General features: G+C 44.9%; 1 protein-coding gene across 2 annotated transcripts in view; it reads right to left on the bottom strand.

Annotated features, from left to right (window-relative positions):
- Window positions 1-19,971, bottom strand: part of LOC122558816 (plexin-A1-like) — a 588,446-nt gene that overhangs the window by 314,442 nt on the left and 254,033 nt on the right. For both annotated transcript variants that reach the window (XM_087994072.1, XM_087994073.1), the window contains exon 8: window positions 14,661-14,760. In XM_087994072.1, coding sequence (XP_087850198.1) covers window positions 14,661-14,760 — 100 coding nt within the window. The remainder of the gene's footprint in view (window positions 1-14,660; window positions 14,761-19,971) is intronic.

Genomic DNA, 19,971 nt, shown 5'->3' with positions numbered 1-19,971 from the left:
TGACCTGCTGTGCTTTCCCAGCATCACTCTAACCTAGACTCTGGTTTCCAGCATCTGTAGCCATTGTTTTTACCTAAAGAACTCCACACAACCTGTCAGACATGATTTCCCCTTCATGAAACCACGCTGATTTTGCTTGATCCCACCATATATTTTTAAATGTTCTGTTACTACCTTTTTTTAACAAGAGACTGTAACACTTCATAATTTCTGTAATTAATTGGCACTGTTTTGTGGCAACATATATACAATTTATGATACATTCATAAATGCAACTCACAATAAATTTCTGTCTATTTTCCATCTTCCCCAATAACGTGCCTATTGTTGCTTATGCTTCATCTCCTATCCTTTTCTGAACAAAGGTGTGTCCCCTTGTTATTACTAAGCTCCACCCATATGGATTCTACATCAGCTGACCCAAGATTCATTCTTGCTACCCACATCAACCTAAGTCAGCGCATTGCCCTTTCCATATTGTCCTTTTTGAAAAATCTCCCAGTCCTGAATAATTAGCACCCAGCTCTGATCTCCTTGTAACCAGGTCTCCGTGATGGGTGTAAGATTTTCCTATTGGTCTCAGTTGTGATGCCACACTGGTAAGGCCAATGTGTGTGGTGTGGAGTGAAGGGGTGGGGAAGAATTATGGCCACCCTTGGGCTCTACTCCAAGATTTGGCCAATCTGGTTTTGAAGGATCACTTCCACAAACCCCCAGGCATGTGCCAATGTTCATGAATGCCATTTCACCCTCTTGGCCAAAGAAACAGGCAGTGCTCCATTTCCATTCCCGGACAAAAAGTAGTGATCTCAAATTTGAAAGTTACTGACAGAAAATGACAGGGGTGGATATGGACTGGATCTGTCCCCTGGTCGGTGAGTCCAGAAACAGGGAGCATGACCTCAGGATCAGGGGAACTCCACCAAACGAGGAGGAATTTCCTTACTCAGAGAGCATTGAATGTTTGGAACTGTCTACTCCAAACGACTGTAAAAGCTCAGTCACTGAGCATGTTCAAGGCAGAGATCGATGGATTTCTGGAGATGACTGACATCTAAGAATGTGGAGATAGTGGGGGAAAATGGGATTGAATTGGATGATCAGCCATGATCTAACTGATTAGTGCAGTCGGTTGGACAGGCTCAGTGGCCTATTTCTATGTTCCTTGATCAGCCCCCTCCTGGCAAAATGACCAAATCCCAAGTGTGAACCATTTATTTTGAGGCGTTCCTTAAAATTAATTCCTCTTCATCCAAACTTTTGATCACTTGCCCTATTATCTGTCGTGGTTCATTCTCAAATTGTCAAGTGGCCTGCGCTGAGTTCAAGGTGCAATACAAATGCAAGTTGTTGCTCTTGCCCAATTCCTGCGCCCTAACCCCTTATGAAGTCAGCCTGAAATTTGTGCTGTGTCCCTGACACACTGGAAGTTCTATCCAGGCCCTGGGACAAAGGCATCCTGCAGCTCTCAGCTTGCAGACTACAGCACATAGTGTCAGGTACTGGCGTGTGCTCAACCCCCAGACCACATCCACAGGCCTCAGCTCTGGCAAAGTTTAGGCTGAGCCTACACCTACTTGTTAAATGAGGGGCCTTTTGCTGAACAAAGACCACGCTCTAGCTGACAACCTGTGCAGAGAGAGCGAGAGAGAGTGTGTGAGAGTCAGAGGGAGAGAAAGACAGAGAGTGTATATGTGTGTGAGCGAGAGAGAGAGAGAGAGAGAGAGAGAGAGAGAGACTTACCAGCCAGCCTAAACTGACATCATGTGCTTGGCAATGATGCAAAACCCCCATTAGCTAATTGGACAATAATTGTAAAGGGAGCCCTCTGCCAAAGAATAAATCCTGCTGACATTATTGGCTTACGGTCCAGCCAGAGTGAGCAGCTGCAGCCAAAACACAAAGCAATTCTTCAACCACACCCAGCACCAAAGACAAATGGCAAACATTGTCTTCTCTAAAGGAGAGATGGTCTGCTTTACGGGCTCAGGGTGCAAACCAGCAAACAATCCTCATCTCCTTTTCTGATCTCGATCTTATCTCGCTTTATGAGGTCCTTGCATGCTTTGTCGGAGCAGCCTTGTATAAACTGTAGCTGTTGGGCTCTGACACCATGACTTTCCTTTTTGGAAAGCACACACTGTACGTTTCAAGCCCACGCAGCTCGGAGAAGCCAGGGATGTAAGAGGGCTGCCAACTCTCCAGGGTTTAGCCTGGAGTCTCCAGGAATTAAGGACTGATGCTGCCAACTCACTGCTGCAGGCAATAGCAAAGGAAGACTTGCATTGATGCAGCACTTCCCACCACTGTCAAACATATCAAAACTGCATGGGGCACTGGAGCATTTATTTTTAAGATTGGGATACAGGAAAGCTGATCTATGCACAGCAAGATCCCACACACAATACTGTAACAGTGACCTGACCACCTGATTTTGCTTGTGTTTTTTGACTGAGGGGATAAATATTGTCCAGGACATCAGGGTTACAGACACTCTAAAACCCAAGCAAAAAACACCAAAGGGGAAAATGTTAAATAAAGTCTTTTTTGCCTTTTCTTTAAAGAGCACTTCTCTATAGTTGAGCTAGTAATGTACTTGCTCTCTGAATACAAGGCTTCAGGTTCTATCCATGCTCTTAGATCTAAGAGCAAAAAACCAATGCGGTCGCTCCAGTGCATGACTGAGGGCATGCTGCACTGTCACAGGCGTGGTCTTTCAGATGAGACGTTAAGCTCAGGACTCATCTGCTCTCAAAGGTGGCTCAGTGGTTAGCACTGCTGCCTCACAGCACCAGGGACCCAGGTTCAATTCCAGCCTCAGGTGACTGCCCGTGTGGAGTTTACACGTTCTCCCCATGGGTTTCCTCCAGGTGCTCCGGTTTCCTCCCTGCAGGTCAGTGCACATTGGCTGTGCTAAATTGCCCATGGCGTCCAGGGATGAGTAAGTTGGGTAAGATCAGTCATGGAAAATGCAGGGATAGAATTGGGGGGTGAGTCTGGATGGGATGCTCTTCAGAGAGTTGGTGTGGACTTGTTGGGCTGAATGGCCTGTTTCCACACAGTAGAGGATTCTATGATTAAAAAGGCATTTTTGAAACAAAAAAGATTTCTCCCAGGTGTCCTGGCCAGTATGTATCACTCGACCAACGTCATATAATCCTGATTTGGAGATGCCGGTGTTGGACTGGGGTGTACAAAGTTAAAAATCAAACAACACCAGGTTATAATCCAACAGGTTTATTTGGAAGCACTAGCTTTCGGAGCACACCACCTGACGTTGGACTATAACCTGGTGTTGTGTGATTTTTAACGTCATATAATCAGATTATCTGGTAACTAGCACACACTTAATGTGGGATCTTGCTGTGCACCAACTGCTCACCACATTTTCTATATTATAACAGCGACAACGCTTCACTGGCAGCATGACAAATTAGGAGATTGTGAAAGGCGTTATGTAAATGCAGGCCATTCCCTCAATGGTTGTAAAAAATATTGGGAGCTGGGAGAAACCACCACAAGCATTCTCCAAACAAGGAACAGGGAATATGCTTCGTATTTGATGTCAGAAGGCAGGAATGGACTGAACTGAGCAGCAGTGGGGGAGGGAGCATGTTTGTGTGTGATGGGATGGGAGATGAAGAGAGGCCATGTCATGAGACATTCCAGGCTGTGCTTAGCTGGAATTGGCAACTGAGGGTTGGTGGGGAAGGAGGGGGTGAAAATTGTTTTTCATTTCACCAGGTTGCCCTCTGGTGAACCATCCTGGGTCACCCTTCTGAAGGTGTGAAGTAAGTGAAAGTTATTGCTGTTGTGCTTTCCAATGCTGTCAATAAAGCTCCTTCATAGCTGACCCTTAAACAATGGCATTGTCACAGGGACTTGGTGAGGTGTGCTGACCTTTTGGAAGTATTTTATGCTCATGCAGAATGCCACACGATGAAAGATACAAGTGCAGCCAATCGCTACTCAAATGTCACACCTATTTATCGATTGGGGTATTACAAACAATCACCTCTGGCCGGTTAGCTCAGTTGACTGATCAGCCAGATTGTGGTGTAGATGACCCACCACCAGAATGGGTCCAATTCTTGCACCAGCTGAGGTTCCTATGAGTGTGCCCTACCTTTGTCTGAGGAGCGCTGACCCTCTAATGGGAGAGTGGCTGGACAATGACATTATCAAAGAGCTCTTGTGGTAGTCTCCCTGCCTCTGGGCCTAACTAATGACCTCCACCCAGAGACAACAGGACACTATTGATACAAAGGTGGAAATGATGCCGGAGATCAGAGTCAAGATTAGTGTGGTGCTGGAAAAGCACAGTAGGTCAGGCAGCATCCGAGGAGCAGGAAAAATCAACGTTTCGGGCAAAAACCCTTCATCATTCCTGCCTCGGATGCTGCCTGACCTGCTGTGCTTTTCCAGCACCACTCTAATCTTGGCTATTGATACAAAGTTAACACCCTGCATCCTCCCAAGGCCAGACAGACATCCAGAGCACTGTCAAAGAACTTGGTTACACGGAATCCCCAGCACAGAAACAGATCATTCTCGTGTTTTATGGTTCACACAAGCTCCTTTTCTCCCAAATTTATCTAATTCTATTCCCTCTCTTCCTTGTGTGTCCGTCTAAATTTCCTTTAAATGCGCCTCTGATACTTGCCTCGGGCACTCGTGTAGGAGTACCACATTCTCCCCTTGAATTCTCAGTTGCATTTATCAATGTCTATTTTTTATTGATGGGCCTGAGTTCTGGTCTCACAAACAAAGGCAGCATCTGTTCCTCATCTGTCTTGGTAAACCCTGAGATAATCTTGATGAATATTAAAGTTCTGACAGAAATCACTGAGGTCCTTAACTAGACAGACAGCAATGACTGACTGTCGGCCCAGGTGCTGTTCTGGATTGCTGAGCTGTGCTATGTACATTGGTGCATCAGGTTTGACTGTGATGCCTACTAGAGTGGAAATGCCTCCTGGCACCCATATTCGAACTGAAAAACAGCAAAGGAATGTAGAATATCCCTTCTCAGAGGCAAATATCAAATAATTTTTAAGGAGTTCTTGCGGCACAGTGGTAGTGTCCCTACCTCAGAGTCAGGGAGGCCTGGGTTTAAATCCCATCTGCTCCAGAGGCATATCTCTGAGCAGGGTTTGTTGGAAATTATCTCAAACAAATTTTAGCACCAAGAGAGGCCAAAGACATAGGCTTTACAGAGTCCCTATAGAAGGAGAAATGTGCAAAATGGAGTTGCACTACTTAGACCACAGGCATGGCCAGATTAAAGATTAAAATCAGGATAAAACCCGCAGAATTGGGGAAGCACAAGAATCTCAGAGGGGTGTGGGACTGCAGAAGCTTGCAGAGATAGGGAGAAGCAAGAGTGTGGAGAATGGGATTAGATTAGATTCTCTACATAGTGGAAACAGGCCCTTCGGCCCAACCAGTCCACACCGATCCTGCAAAGAATAACTCATCCAGACCCATTTCCCTCTGACTAATGCACCTAACACTATGGAGCAATTTAGCATGGCCAATTCACCTGACCTGCACATCTTTGGACTGTGGGAGGAAACCAAAGCACTCGGAGGAAGCCCACACAGACACGGGGAGAATGTGCAAACTCCACACAGTCACCTGAGGCTGGAATTTAACCTGGGACCCTGGTGCTGTGAGGCAGCAGTGCTAGCCACTGAGCCACCATGAGGAAGAAAATTCTAAAATTGCAAGAACCAGTGGCCAGTGTAGATGCACAAACGGAGTGGTGATGGATGAGCAATGGTGCGGGTTGGAAGGAGGACAGAGATCTCAGAGGGGCGAAAGACATCTGAAATCTGGAGGAATCTGGCAACAAGGGTAAGGAGTTTGTAACTGAGGTGCCACAGATAGGGAACCAAAGGACAACAGTGAGCTATCAGTGTCTATGGGTGAGGACTGAAGAGGGCTAACAAAACAGAGGGGGAGGAGGAAGAAATATAAAGACGCGCACCTCGATGTTGCTTGGTAACCCGAAGAAAGAAAACACAAAAACGATGCATCATTAAAAGCTACAATCAGGGAAAGTTATCCAGGGGAATTGTTAATTATTCATATCTTCAAGCAAGAGGAGAGAAATGCATTTTTCAAAAGGAACTTTAACATCTTTAAAAGCAATGAGTTTGTACTTCTAATCTCTGAAGCCTCAGACACCGTGCTACATTTTCACAATATATCTGAAGCAGAAAACTATAGCCAGCAGCACAAGTTATACTTAAATGATTTTTTTTTCTTTTAATCATTCATGTCCCAAATGTATTTGAGACACTATATCCAGTAAGCCATCCACTTGAAGTTATTTTATTTTTTAAACAGGATGCTAGTTTGTTTATTAACATGATAAAAAGATGTTAATTGGAGGTTCATTACTATGCAAATTTATTTCATTCTTAATAGCGGATGTTAATTAAGACAGCATCCTGGTTATCAGTATGCAAAGAAACCTGTTTTTTTTAAATATATAAACAAATTACATTTTCCTGCCAAGTTTCTTCTTTCTTTTCTTTCTTGGACACGGCACAATTGTTAACACTCTCGCGAAGGAAGAGTCTGCATTTATATAGCACCTTTCGCCACCTCAGGGTGTCCTGACAGGCAAGAAAATGCTCCTTTACACTGAAGCTGATGTGGCACAGGAGCCAATTAGCACACAGAAAGACCCCAACAAACATAATCATGACATATCATCTACTTTATCAGTGATGATGGTTCAGAGATAAATCTTGATCTCTGAACTCTGCTGCACCCAACGGAGATCCCATGGTGCTATTTAGAAACAGAGAGTGAGAGCCTTCTTTGTTGTCCTAACAATATTTAATCTTCAAATCATATTGGCAAAATCGGATAATCAGGCTACTATCCTCTTATAGTTTCTGGGATCTTCCTGTGTGCAAATCGGTTGCTCTGTTTCCTACATTACAACAATGACTGCACAATGAAAGCACTTCACTGGCTGCAACGTAGCTATGAGATGGTGGTGGAAGGTGCTACGCAAATGCACTGACATGGACAAGGGTGTTGCCACGACATCTCGTAGTTGTCACGCAGTATGCTTGCTCTCTCCTCCTCCAAGCTTTGCCCCAGCAAGGAGCTGCCAGGAGGGTAACAAAACACTCTAGACACATCCTCAAACCCTCCGTGAGAAAGAGCAATATTCTCTGCCCGCTCCCCTTGCCTGTCCAAGTCCTTCTGCAGCCTCCCCACTTCCTCAACACTACTTGCCCCCCCCATTTAACTTTGTGTCATCTTCAAACTTAGCAACAGCGTCTGTTCTATTGACCAACTAAGTGTGGTCAAATGGCATACTGCATCAGAAGATTGAGATTGCTTTTGGGAGTGTGTGTGATAGAACATCTAAACAGAACTTTGATTAATCATTCACATTCAAGACTTAGAGTGCAAAGTTCAACATTTATCCCCTATTCCTGTTGCCCTCAAATCCTTTTGATGTTGATCTGGCTCCGTCTTGAATGACTGCAGGTAACAGGTGTGTTGCAATGTGTTAGGGTTGATAAAACGTGGTGCTGGATAAAGCACAGCAGGTCAGGCAGCATCGGAGAAGCAAGAGAGATAATGTGTCAGGCAGGACCTTTTTTGGCGACCTTCCTGAAGGCTCTGTCCAAAACATCGTCTCTCCTGCTGCTCGGATGCTGCCTGACTTGCTGTGCTTTTCCAGCACTGCATTTTATTAATTCTGACAGTCCAGCATCTGCAGTCCTCACTTCCTCCGAGTCGCTCCATGTTAGGTACAGGACGATGAAACAGAGCAGGTTTCCTCCCCCAAAGGGTATCTGTGATTTGGCTGGGTTTTTACTAGAATCTGATGGCTTCATAGATGGTTTGTATTTCTCATTCGCCAGTATCAGCATTTTAATTTTTATTCAAAACAAAAACTGAATTAAGAATTCTCCATCAGCACTTGGTGGGATTTGAACATTCACCCTCTTGGTTATTCGCTCACTGCCTTGTTGTCACTATTACACCCACTTTTAATAGAAACATCGTAAATGTAGGCAGGAGTAGACCATTCGGCCCTTCGAACCTGTGCCACCATTCAATATGATCTTGGCTGAGCATGCAATCTCAGTATCCCATTTCCACCCTCACCTCATCCCCCTTGATCCCTTTAGCTGGAAGGACCACATCCAGCTCCTTCTTCTGATGAACTGGCCTCTACAGCTTCCTCTGGGAGAGAATTCCACAGGTTCACAACTCTCCAAGTGAAGAAATTCTTCCTCATCTCAGTCTTGAATGGCTCACCCCTTATTCTTAAACTGTGATTTCCCCCCGTAATGTGAGCATTCTAACCTCCACACCAGCTCTTTGGAATTTGCAGTCTATCAGGAGAATACTCTTTGCTGTTCCCTCAAATCATGGGCATAAAGCAGATGGCAGAAAGCCGGAACCTGCAGCTAGAACCATACGGTGATGTGGATACCCCCTCAGGGCTTGACTCCGTTCGAGTCAGTCAGAGGGAACTGGAAAGCGGAGCGAGGTGGGGTGAAGTTGGGTAGGGAAGGAGCCAGGATCGAGACTGCCAGGCAATACAGATCATGTATGCTGCAATGATACCCAAACAGAACTTCAAAGGAGGTTACACCACTGCCATCTGGAGCAATGTTCCAGTTGGCCATCCTGCTTTTTGACGTAAATTAACCAAATGGTTAAGACTGTCAGATCTGATTAAACCATGAGTTACTTCAAAGGCAAAGGAGATGAGGAACAAACCGCGCAGTGAAATCCATGACATTGAAGCCTTAGTAAATGGGCTTCAGGCGTAGTCAGAGTCTGCGAGAGTGCGAATGGAATACTTAGCGTCCAAGTTATAAAAGCTGACAGAGCAAATGGAAAGATGAAACATGTCTGTAAAGGGTTTGCGAGTGTTTAAAATGCCCTAAAGGTGATAAAGCACCTGACAAATGTTAAATGCACCCAACCCAATCTTCCCAGGGGGTCAACCCTCACACAGACGGATAGTGTCACCAAAGTGGATGTAGGGACTGGCAATGCAAGGGAGGGGGTTCCCTGTCAGAGGACAAGTGGGGGATGGGGAGCAAGGACGAAACAGAGAGAAACAACACGACTGAAGCACAGACAGAAAGAAACAGAGCTAAATAGATAGAGACAGAGGGCACAAGTAAATTAGAGAGACAGAAAGGGAGGGTAGTGACACAGAGAGGGAGAGTGAACAACAGAGAGAGAGGGAATGGGAGCAACATAGAGAGATACAGCAACGGAGAGAGAGGGGGGGAATGACAGATAAAGACAGAGTGAGAGACGGTTACAAACAGAGAGAGGGAGCAACGTAGAAAGGGAGATACAGACAGGTAGAGAATGAGAAAAACAGATAGATGGAGAGAAGGAAAGACAGATGTGGAGAAAGAGGAAGAGAAAGAGAGAGTCAAAGAGGCATAGAAAAGTTGAAATCACACAAACAAAAGGAAAGTCATCAGAAATAACCCACAGCCGTGGAAGCATTACTTCCAGTCAGGAAGGAGCAGTCGGGGTGTGGAACTGCTATATACTGTACATGGGCAGTGCCTAAGACCTGGTCACCCCACTACTTGCAACTGTAATCAACTTCTACAATTACATGGAAAGGAAAGGTTTAGAAGGATATGGGCCAAGTGCAGGGAAATGGGGTTGGCATGGACGGACATTTTGGCTGGCATGGACCAGTTAGGGCCGAAGGGCCTGTGTCCATGCTGTAGGACTCTATGACTCTGTGACTCAACATAGGTACGGCTTACCCTTAGCCACAGCAGCTGCAGAAATCAACACCTTAACCTAAATGTGTGTATTTCAGGAACAATGGGGTTGTATGTGTAGACCGTGTGAGCTGAGTGCATTGCGATAAAATCACAGGTGAATGTGCACTGTCAGCAACCAGGGCTCTCCCCTGACTGCAGTGAACAAAAATCCTTCAATCCATCTTAAAGAGCAAACTCAACTGCTTTCAATATTTAACTGTTCCCTTATTGCACGCACTCATATTTTCAATATCCCAGCTAATCCCCCGAGACAATGTCATGTGAAGTGAAAATTTTCAGATGCAAAAGGCTGAAGAATGTGGGGAAGCAAGTGTTCCATGGTGAGCAGGAGTGACTCATTCTCCATTTTAAAATAATGCCTTTCATCCTCGCTGGATACTTCCACACTAAATCCCTGGACTTACAACTCAAATGAAAAAAGGCAGTGTAAATCAGTCATGCTGGAATGACACTGACTCATCAATGACACAGTGCCTCCAGTGGGGATACAGTGCTACAGCAGTGTGACAAGTTTACATAGAACATTTTCCTTTGTACATGTGACGAAAGATAACAACAAATGTCAGACATAGCCATCCTTCATTTGATTGTATGTGCCCCAATTTTTAAAGCACTCTCTGTATCCAAAGAAATAGACTTCGCATTCAGATATTGCCTTTCACAACCTCAGGTCTATCCCACAAGCATCCATAGCCAATAAAGTACTCCTGATTTGTAGTACTGCTGCAATACGCGAAATCTATGCCGGGTAAATGTCATTAGGATAATGGAGAACTCTTTACCCGGAATTCACTGCAACAGAGAAAGTGCTCCATCATCTGGGACAGAGCTGTGCCAACATTCAATGGAGTCGTTTATTTGGGTAAAGGGCTTCCACTTCCACCAAAGAGAAAACATTTCTTTCACAATACCCACTGCCACCTCCTGCTGTTTAACTGAAGTTGATCAGTTGAAGGCTGCCCATCATTAGTGAATTTCCTTGGTTTCAGAGTGTTCCTTTGCATTTTTCTATCACACATACTATTTGGATTTCAGGTTTCTGTCGAAAATAGTCCCTACTGTACAGCCTTAATGGAAGTCTTCCCTAGCTGTGCCGCGTGTTAAGTGCTCAACCTTTCTTTCCTTGCCTGGTTTGTTACAAAGCAGCATCCTCCTGATCCTCCATTGACAGGTTATAATTGTTAAAGAGATGAACTGATAACACTTAGGTTGAGGGAGAAACGAGTGGGTCCAAAACTGCAACTTAAAACTAAAATAAGTGCAATTATGAGTGTGTGAAACCTAGCTAAATAAAATGAACCGATGAACTGGTTAAGGGATAGGTCAATAGAAATGTGGAAAGAGTACTTTAATTGGATATTTAAGAACATACAGAATAGATGCATCCCAACAAGAAAGAAAGTTTCTTGGAAGAAGGTCCACTGTCTGTCATCAGCTAAAAAACTTACCATTCATTTCAAACTTAAAAAAAAAGCATATAATCATGAAAAGTTGGATGGCAGTTCAGAAGATTGGACAGAACATTAAATCAGGAAAGAATAACTAGCAGATTAATACGGGGGACAAAATGAAGAGTACAAGCTAAAGCCAGCTAGAAACGTAAAAAATGTAAGAGTTTCTATCGATATTTAAAAAGGATAAGATTTAATAAAGTCTATAGAGACCAAGTCTGGGGAATGAATAACGCAGGATAAGCAGAGAGCAGATGATTGAACAAGTATTTCACAACAGTCTTCACTATGCATGATACAAATAACATCTCAGAAATAGTTGTTCACCAGGAAATGGAATGAAACAAGAAATATAAGAAAATTGCTTTGGCAAGGGAAATGATACGAAGGAAATTGTTGAAGTTGTATGACAAAGAGCCATTGGGTCCGAATGAACTTCACCCTGTGATCTGAAAAGAAACAGCTAGTGAGATAGTTGACGTGCTGAATTTAATTTTCCAAAATGCCCCAGATTGAGGGAAGATTCCATAAGATTTCAAAATAGCACAGTGACTTTTTTCTTCAATGGGTGTCACAGGACATGAAAAAAGGCTCGTAAGCAGGTACAACAAATAATTAGGAATTCTATTGCTTTTCACAGAATCCCTGCAGTGTGGAAGCAGGCCATTCAGTCCATTGAATCCCCATCAACCCTCCAAAGAACATCCTACCCAGATCCAACCCCATAACCCCAATTTCTCATGGCCAATCCACCTGACTTACACATCTTTAGACTGCAGGAGGAAGCCCATGCAGACACGGAAGAATGTACAAACTCCAAACGGAATCGTCCGAAGGTGGAAGCAAACCCTGGTCCCTAGCACTGTGAAGCAGCAGTGCTAACCACTGAGCCACTGTTTACTTTGAGGGAAATTGTGGACAAAAGTCAGGAGGTTATGCTTCAGTGATAAAGGGCATGGGTGAGACTACATCTGGGGCACGTTGGACAGTACTGGTCTCCTTATTAAGGAATGGTGGAAGCAATTCAGACAAGGTCCACAAAATGAAAACCTGGTAGCATGTTGCATGAGAAAGGTTGGACAGACTGGGCTTAAATCCACTGGAGTTTAAAGCAATCAAAAATGACTTCATTGAAATAGTTAAGATCATGAGGGGGCATGGTGGTGTGTAGGTGAAAAAGATATCTTTCTCTTGTAGTGGAACCTAAAACTAGAGTTAAATTATAATAAGTCTCCCATTTAAGAAGGAGATGAGCAGAATTCTTTATTCACAGAGAATCCTGGGTCTTTGGAACAGATTTACTCAAAAGGCAAAGAAAGCAGGGTCTTTGAACATTGCTAAAGCAGAGGTGGATAGGTTCTTGATAAACGAGGAGGTGAAAGGTCATTGGACAATATGGAGTAATATAGAGAGTTATGTAGAGTGATAGAGAGCAATCAAATCAGCTATGGTCTTATTGAATGACAAAGCAGGTTCAAAGGGGCTGAATGTCCGACTCCTGTTCTAATTTGTATGTTAGTCTGTAACAGTGCAACGAGACTTCTGCAGCATCAAACACACTTCAAAGCGTTGTAAATACTCAAATCCGTGAGCATTTCCTGCTGCTTTTCCTGACCCTGATATCTTGGCCCCTCTCCAGTGCAGGAGGTAGATTTGTAGAAGCAGCTGCGTTATCAACAGAAATCTTCCCACAACAATTGGTACCTTACTGATCTCAGCATGTCCCTATTTGGCCACTGGGAATGTTCACACAGGTTAAACACAGCTCCATTTCAGCATGTTGGAATCACAAACTCACTGCTGACTGCCTGTGGGAAAAACTACAGGGCAGCACTTAATATTGCTCACGCATTCCAGATACAAAGCTCCACATGGGGAAAATCTGCGCACACCTCTCAGCCCTGGAGCTAATTTAAATCAGAAATGCCCATCAACAAAGGAGCACTGTAACAGGAGAAGGCCATTCAGCCCCTCAAGTCAATTGTACCTTACAATGAAATCCTGTTTTATCGGCAAATTAAGTCTTTACTCAGTCTTGGCTTCATATTCTGTTATAGCTTCCTCCGACTTCATCCAGATGGGATCTATCCCAGATTTTAAAATGATCAAATAAGCTGCTGATCACTCTGCTTACTGCTGTTTGCAGGATGCAGTGATTCTCAAATTCTCTTTTAAAAAAAAAACATTTTAACATTTTGCCCCAAAAGAGATCACACAGCCCTCCATTCCCCGATCCCACCACTAGCAGAAATGGCTTCTCTTCATCTACCCTGCTGTTTCCTCTTCAAACTCCTAAAGTCCCCTGAGTGGTGTGGTGGCTCAGTGGTCAGCACTGCTGCCTCACAGTGCCGGGGACCAGGGTTCAATTCCAGCTTCAGTCAACTGCCTGAAGTTTGCATATTCTTCCAGTACCTACCTGGGTGCTCTGGTTTCCTCCCACAATCCAAAGATATGCAGGGTTAGATGGATTGGCTATGCTAAATTACTCATAGTGTCCAGGATGTGCAGACTAGCTGGATTGGCTATAGGAAACGCAGGGCTACAGGGATTTGGTCTGGCTGGGTGCTCTTTGGAAGGTTGGTGTGGGATCGACAGGCCGAAGGGCCTGCTATCACACTGTGTACACGCAATCTTTCCTCATAAATCCAGGAATACAAGCTTATTAATGTAAACTCTTCTTAGAATTTGGAGCCATTGTAACATTCTGATAAATCTGTGCTGCAGTTAACTATATCTACTCACTCAGGCTGACAATTTCCGAGGAAATAGAATAACTTTCCCCTTCCCAGCATGGCCCCCAAAGTGCCCTACAGCCAATGATGTACCTTTGGAAGCGTGATCATAGTTGCATTAGGGAACTCTGGGAGCCAATTTGCACACAGAAAGCTCTCACAAACGGCAATGAGATTGCTGAAATAGATTGCCTAGTTACTCTGTGATTGATGGAACACCATCAGTCAGGAGACGGACCAGTCCTCTGCTCCTCTCCAAAACAGCAGCCTGGGGTCTACAAACACAAACAGGTTCTCAGCTCAACATCTTTACCTGAAGCATGACTCCTCCAACAGTGCAGCATTCCCCCTGTACCCAGCATAGACGCATAGACCAGCAGCTACATACAATGGGCAAGTGAATATGGAAGTGTCAGCAGACACGCTCAGAATAACCAATCCAAGGCAGAGGCAATCAGCACAGTTCCATGACCTCCAACTCAACCAGTCCCTTCAACACGCACAGTCTCTCTGACACACATGGGCTAGACTCCCGCCCCACCCCCACCTCCCATGAAATAGGACATTTGAGCAAAGGACTGACAATAGCAAAACCATCACATCATTAGCCCAGAGAGAGAGATAGAATCCAGCACCAACATTGAGAATGAAGGAACAAATTTAATACTCACGACTGATGAACGCTGCAGTTGTAAAACACAAAGTCAGTGCTGGCAAACTTCTTCCCAGTTTCTTTGGACTTCAGGTACAGTTTTACAACCCGCTTGTCTCCTGCACAAAGCAGACAGAGAAAAATTATCTTTCACTTCGGACCTTTTGGAGTGATTTCAGGACAGCAAATAAAGTTAAGGACTAAAGGCAATGCCTTCAGAGGCCCCTCGATCCAATCAAGCCCTCTCTTTCTTCCCGATCAGGCAGCTATAGCCTCAGTTTAATGTCTCATTCAAATGATGTCTCCCCAACAATGTTACACTCATTTAGCCCGTCAACAAGCTCCATCAACACTACCACCCTGTCCTAGAAACCTCACAGAGCGAGTGCAGATACTGCTGAGGCTCAGTTAGGCACAGCACACGACTGACAGCAAACAGAATCTATTTTACAGCAAACCCTCTGACATTCAGCAAAACCACGTGGTCAACCCTATGACCAACGGCATTTCCTTACTCCGCAGGCAAGAGGACCAAACAAAGCCTGCATCTTAATACCGTCCAGCACGACAGCAGAAAATGGAACGCTTGACCGGTACCGATCTCAAACCTCCTGTCAAAGGCAAGACTACATCTCCACTAGAGCAACAACTGAGCAGCTACACAGTATAAACTACGGATGTCAGAACAATATTTAGAACAAAACTGTTTCATCGGGTGCAGTACAAAGCACCACCGTAGATCCCCCACATGTACATGTGAACAAGGAACAGGAGAAGGCCATTCTACCCTTCAAACCTGCTCAGTCTTTCACTGTCATATAGCCATAGAGACGTACAGCACAGACCTTTGGTCCAACTCATCCATGCTGATCAGATATCCTAACCTAATCTAGTCCCATTTGCCAGCACTTGGCTGTTATCCCTCTAATCTTCTCTATGCCTCTAATATCACTAATCTCCAACATCTGCAGTACCCACTTCTGCCTGATATCCCTGTAAACCTTTCCTATTCATGTACCCATCCAAACGCCTTTTAAATGTCATAATTGTACCAGCCCCCACCACTTCCTCTGGTAGCTCATTCCATACATGCACCAACTTCTGCGTGAAAAAAAGTTGCCCCCTTGGTCCCTTTTATATCTTTCCCCTCTCACCCTAAACCTGTGCTTTTGAGCTTTGGACTCCCCTATCTCATGGGAAAGATCTTGTCAATTTACCCTATCCATGCCCCTCATGATTTTATAAACCTCTATAAGGTCACCCCTCAGCCTCCAATGCTCCAGGGAAAACAGCCTCAGCCTGTTCAACTTCTCCCTGTTGCTCAAACCCTCCAACCCTGGCAACATCCTAGTAAATCTTTTCTGAGCCCTTGCAAGTTTCACAACATCATTTCTATAGCAGGGAGACCAGAATTGAATGCAGTATTCCAATATTGGCCAAACCAATGTCCTCAAAAAAACCATGGTTGATATGATTTTAACCTCAACTCGACCTCTCTGCATGTCCCCGATAATCTTCATCTCGACACGTGGCATCACTACGTACAATTGAAATGTCAAGAGGGACTAATCCTGTCAGTACAGCCTCAACGGTTTGATGCACTGATGGTATCAAAGTGAAAATATTCCAGAATACAGCACTAACAATGAGCTTTTCCCCAGCCCCAACACACTCCAAGTTCCTACGGCATTGCCTTGTTATTGGAGATAGGCAGAAGTGGATACTGCAGATGCTGGAGATTAGAGCGGTGCTGGAAAAGCACAGCAGGTCAGGCAGGAAAATTGACAGTTCAAGCAAAAGCCCTTCATCAGGAATCCTGATGTAGGGCTTATGCCCGAAACATTGATTCTCCTGCTCCTCGGATGCAGCCTGGCCTGCTGTGCTTTTCCAGCACCGCTCTACTCTTGTTAATGGAGATATCAACTAACAATCAAATAATGAGCAACACCACACACGAGGTAATAACAAGGGATATCCATTTACTGCTTTCCACTCTTCCCCCACGCCATTTATTGAAGACAGCTGCGAGACTGATTTGTTGTCTGTGACTCTCGATCCTCCCATTCCCATCTTCTGGAGCGTACAGACAGAGCAGGAGGAGCAAATCACGCAAACATCTGGGACACATCTGCAGCAGAGCTTGAATCAATCGTTTTTTTCTCAAATTTTATTCCCGTGTAAATGACCCCCCTCCCCCCCACCGGCACTTTCCAGGCTTTAATGTTTGTTTATGCAAATCCTGAGGCTCCTCAAAAATATTAGCGGGTAGCTTGTAGAATGCCTCAACCAAAGATTATAAAGTTGAGCCTTTTAACTCAAAAACAGAACAAAACTTGTAACTGTGACCTCTCCAAGAATGTCCCACGTTGCCATCTCATTAAATGCATGAATCAAGCCAATGTTTAAATGTTCATATGCCCCCACAAATATCTAATGGACACAGAGTGGGTGGGTTGCGCTTCGGCGGGTCGGTGTGGACTTGTTGGGCCGAAGGGCCTGTTTCCACGCTGTAGGGAATCTAATCTAATCTAATCTCTTTAGCGTTCATTAGCAGAGGGATTGAATTCAAGAGTCGTGAAGTGATGTTGCAACTGTACAGGACTTTGGTTAGGCCACATTTGGAGTACTGTGTGCAGTTCTGGTCGCCTCACTTTAGGAAAGATGTGGAAGCTTTGGAGAGGGTGCAGAGAAGATTTACCAGGATGTTGCCTGGAATGGAGAATAGGTTGTACGAGGATAGGTTGAGCGTGCTAGGCCTTTTCTCGTTGGAACGGCGAAGGATGAGGGGTGACTTGATAGAGGTTTATAAGATGATCAGAGGAATAGATAGAGTAGACAGTCAGAATTTTTTCCCCGGGTACAACAGAGTGTTACAAGGGGACATAAATTTAAGGTGAAGGGTGGAAGGTATAGGGGAGATGTCAGGGTTGGGTTCTTTACCCAGAGAGTGGTGGGGGCATGGAATGCACTGCCTGTGGGAGTGGTAGAGTCAGAATCTTTGGCAACCTTTAAGCGGCAATTGGATAGGTACATGGATGGGTGCTTAAGCTAGGACAAATGTTCGGCACAACATCGTGGGCCGAAGGGCCTGTTCTGTGCTGTATTGTTCTATGTTCTATGTTCTATGAGTGCACGATGCACCACCTGAGGTAATAAATGCCTCAAAACATCATCCAGAAAAGCAACTTCATTTTAGTTGGTTTCGGGACGTGGGTGTCACTGGGAAGGCGAGTATTTATGAATGATGTCAGCTGTGCCTCAGCAGATAACATTCTCTGAGGCAGAAAGCTGTGGGTTCAAATTCCACTCTCAAAACGTCAGAAGCAAACAAGAGCTGTCACTCCAGCGCGCACCTGAGGGAGAGCGACACTGTCACAAGTGCTGCCTAGGTGCCTAAGATGGTGAACACCATTTACTCATGGTGAGCAGCATGGTGGCTCAGTGGTTAGCACTGCTGCCTCCACAGCGCCGGGGAATCAGGGACAGATTACTGCAGTGGCCGGAACTTGTGCTGAAAACAGTGAGTGCTGGAGATCACGGTAAATCAAACAGCACCCAAGGAGAGAGGGCAAGCTAACCTTTTGAGTCTAGATGACTCTTCATCGAGAGCTGTGATGAACAGTCACGAAGACTCAAAATGTTAGCGTGTTGTCTTACCAGGGAAACCGGGTTCTGATTCCACCCTCAGGCGACTGTCTGTGCGGAGTTGCACATTCTCCCCGTGTCTGCGTGGGTTTCCTCCGGGTGCTCCGGTTTCCTCCCACAGTCCAAAGATGTGCAGGTTAGGCGGACTGGCCATGGGAAATGCGGGGTTACTGGTCAGGGCAGTGGGGTGGGATGCTGTTCAGAGGGCAGTGTGGGCTCAATGGGCAGAATGGCCTGCTTGCACACTGTGAGAATTCTATGACCATTTACTCATTCAACTGCAAGATTCTATAGCCATGATAAATGAGGCGTCGAGGGGTAGGCCAAATTGCTCAATCAACATCATATGACAACACATGGTCCAGGTTAAAAAAAACCTGAAAGAATTGCGGATGCCGGAAATCAGAAACAAAACCAGAAATTCCTGGAAAATCTCAGCAGGTCTGGCAACATCTCTGGAGCCAAATCAGAGTTAACGTTAACAGCAAATGATCTGGTCTCCGTTTTATTTCCATCGGAGGATGCAGGCATCGCTGGAAAGACCATCATTTACTCTTTGCCCTTAACTGCCCTTGAGCTGAGTGCTTTCTGAGTGAATTCAACACCACTCGGGTGGGCCTGGAGTCGAGTCTAGGCCAGACCAGGTTAGGAGGATAGATTTTTGTCCCGAGATTTACATCAATGAGCCAGATGGATTTTTACAACAATGAATGATGGTCGTCATGGTCACTATCATAGAACGCAGAACAGTACAGCACAGTACAGGCTCTCCAGCCCTCGATGCTGTGCCGGCCTTTTATCCTACTCTAAGATCAAGCTAAGCAACAGACCTTTCACTGTACTATCATCCATGTGCCTATCCAAGAGTTGCTTAAATGTCCCTAATGTATCTGACTCTACTACCACCGCTGGCAGTGCATTCCATGCACCCATCACTCTCTGTGTAAAGAACCTACCTCTGTCATCTCCCCTAAGCCTTCCTCCAATCACCTTAAAATTATGCTCCCTCGTGATAGTCATTCCAGCCCTGGGGAAAGGTCTCTGGCTATCCATTCTAACTATGCCTCTCCATCTTGAAAACCTCTATCAAGTCATTCTCCTTCACTCCAGTGAGAAAAGCCCTAGCTCCCTCAACCTTTCTTCATAAGACATGCCCTCCAGTACAGGCAGCGTCCTGGTAAATTTTCTCTGCACCCTCTCTCAGGCTTCCACATCCTTCTTATTATAAGGCAACCAGAACGGAGCACAATATTCTAAATATGTTCTAACCGGGGCTTTATAGAGCTGCATCTTAATCTCGTGGCTCTTAAACTCAATCCCCCTGCTAATAAAACCCAACATATCATACGCCTTCTTAACAACCCTCAGGACTAGTTTAACATCCAGATTTACACACTGAATTTAAATTCCACTATCTGTCATAGGACACAAGTTAAGGTCGGTCTAAGAGCATTAGTTAGCCTTGGCCTCTGGATTACTGGCCCAGTGACATGAACATTACGCCACAGTCTCCCCTTGAAATTGGATCACACTGTGCACAAAACAGCCACTAAATTCACTTCAACACAGCATTGCACTTAAAAAATAAAACTGGCTCTCCAGATCTTGAAGGAAACTCATGAGAGGTGCTATACAAGTGCAAGTCTTACATTTTTAAATGAAATGTGCAATCAGGGGACAGGGTG

The sequence above is a fragment of the Chiloscyllium plagiosum genome, unplaced genomic scaffold, assembly GCF_037043375.1.
Source record: "Chiloscyllium plagiosum isolate Xiang-an unplaced genomic scaffold, Cpla_swu_hap1 HiC_scaffold_14, whole genome shotgun sequence".
NCBI classification, from domain to species: Eukaryota; Metazoa; Chordata; class Chondrichthyes; order Orectolobiformes; family Hemiscylliidae; genus Chiloscyllium; species Chiloscyllium plagiosum.
This window is presented reverse-complemented; position numbering and strand designations above follow the sequence as displayed.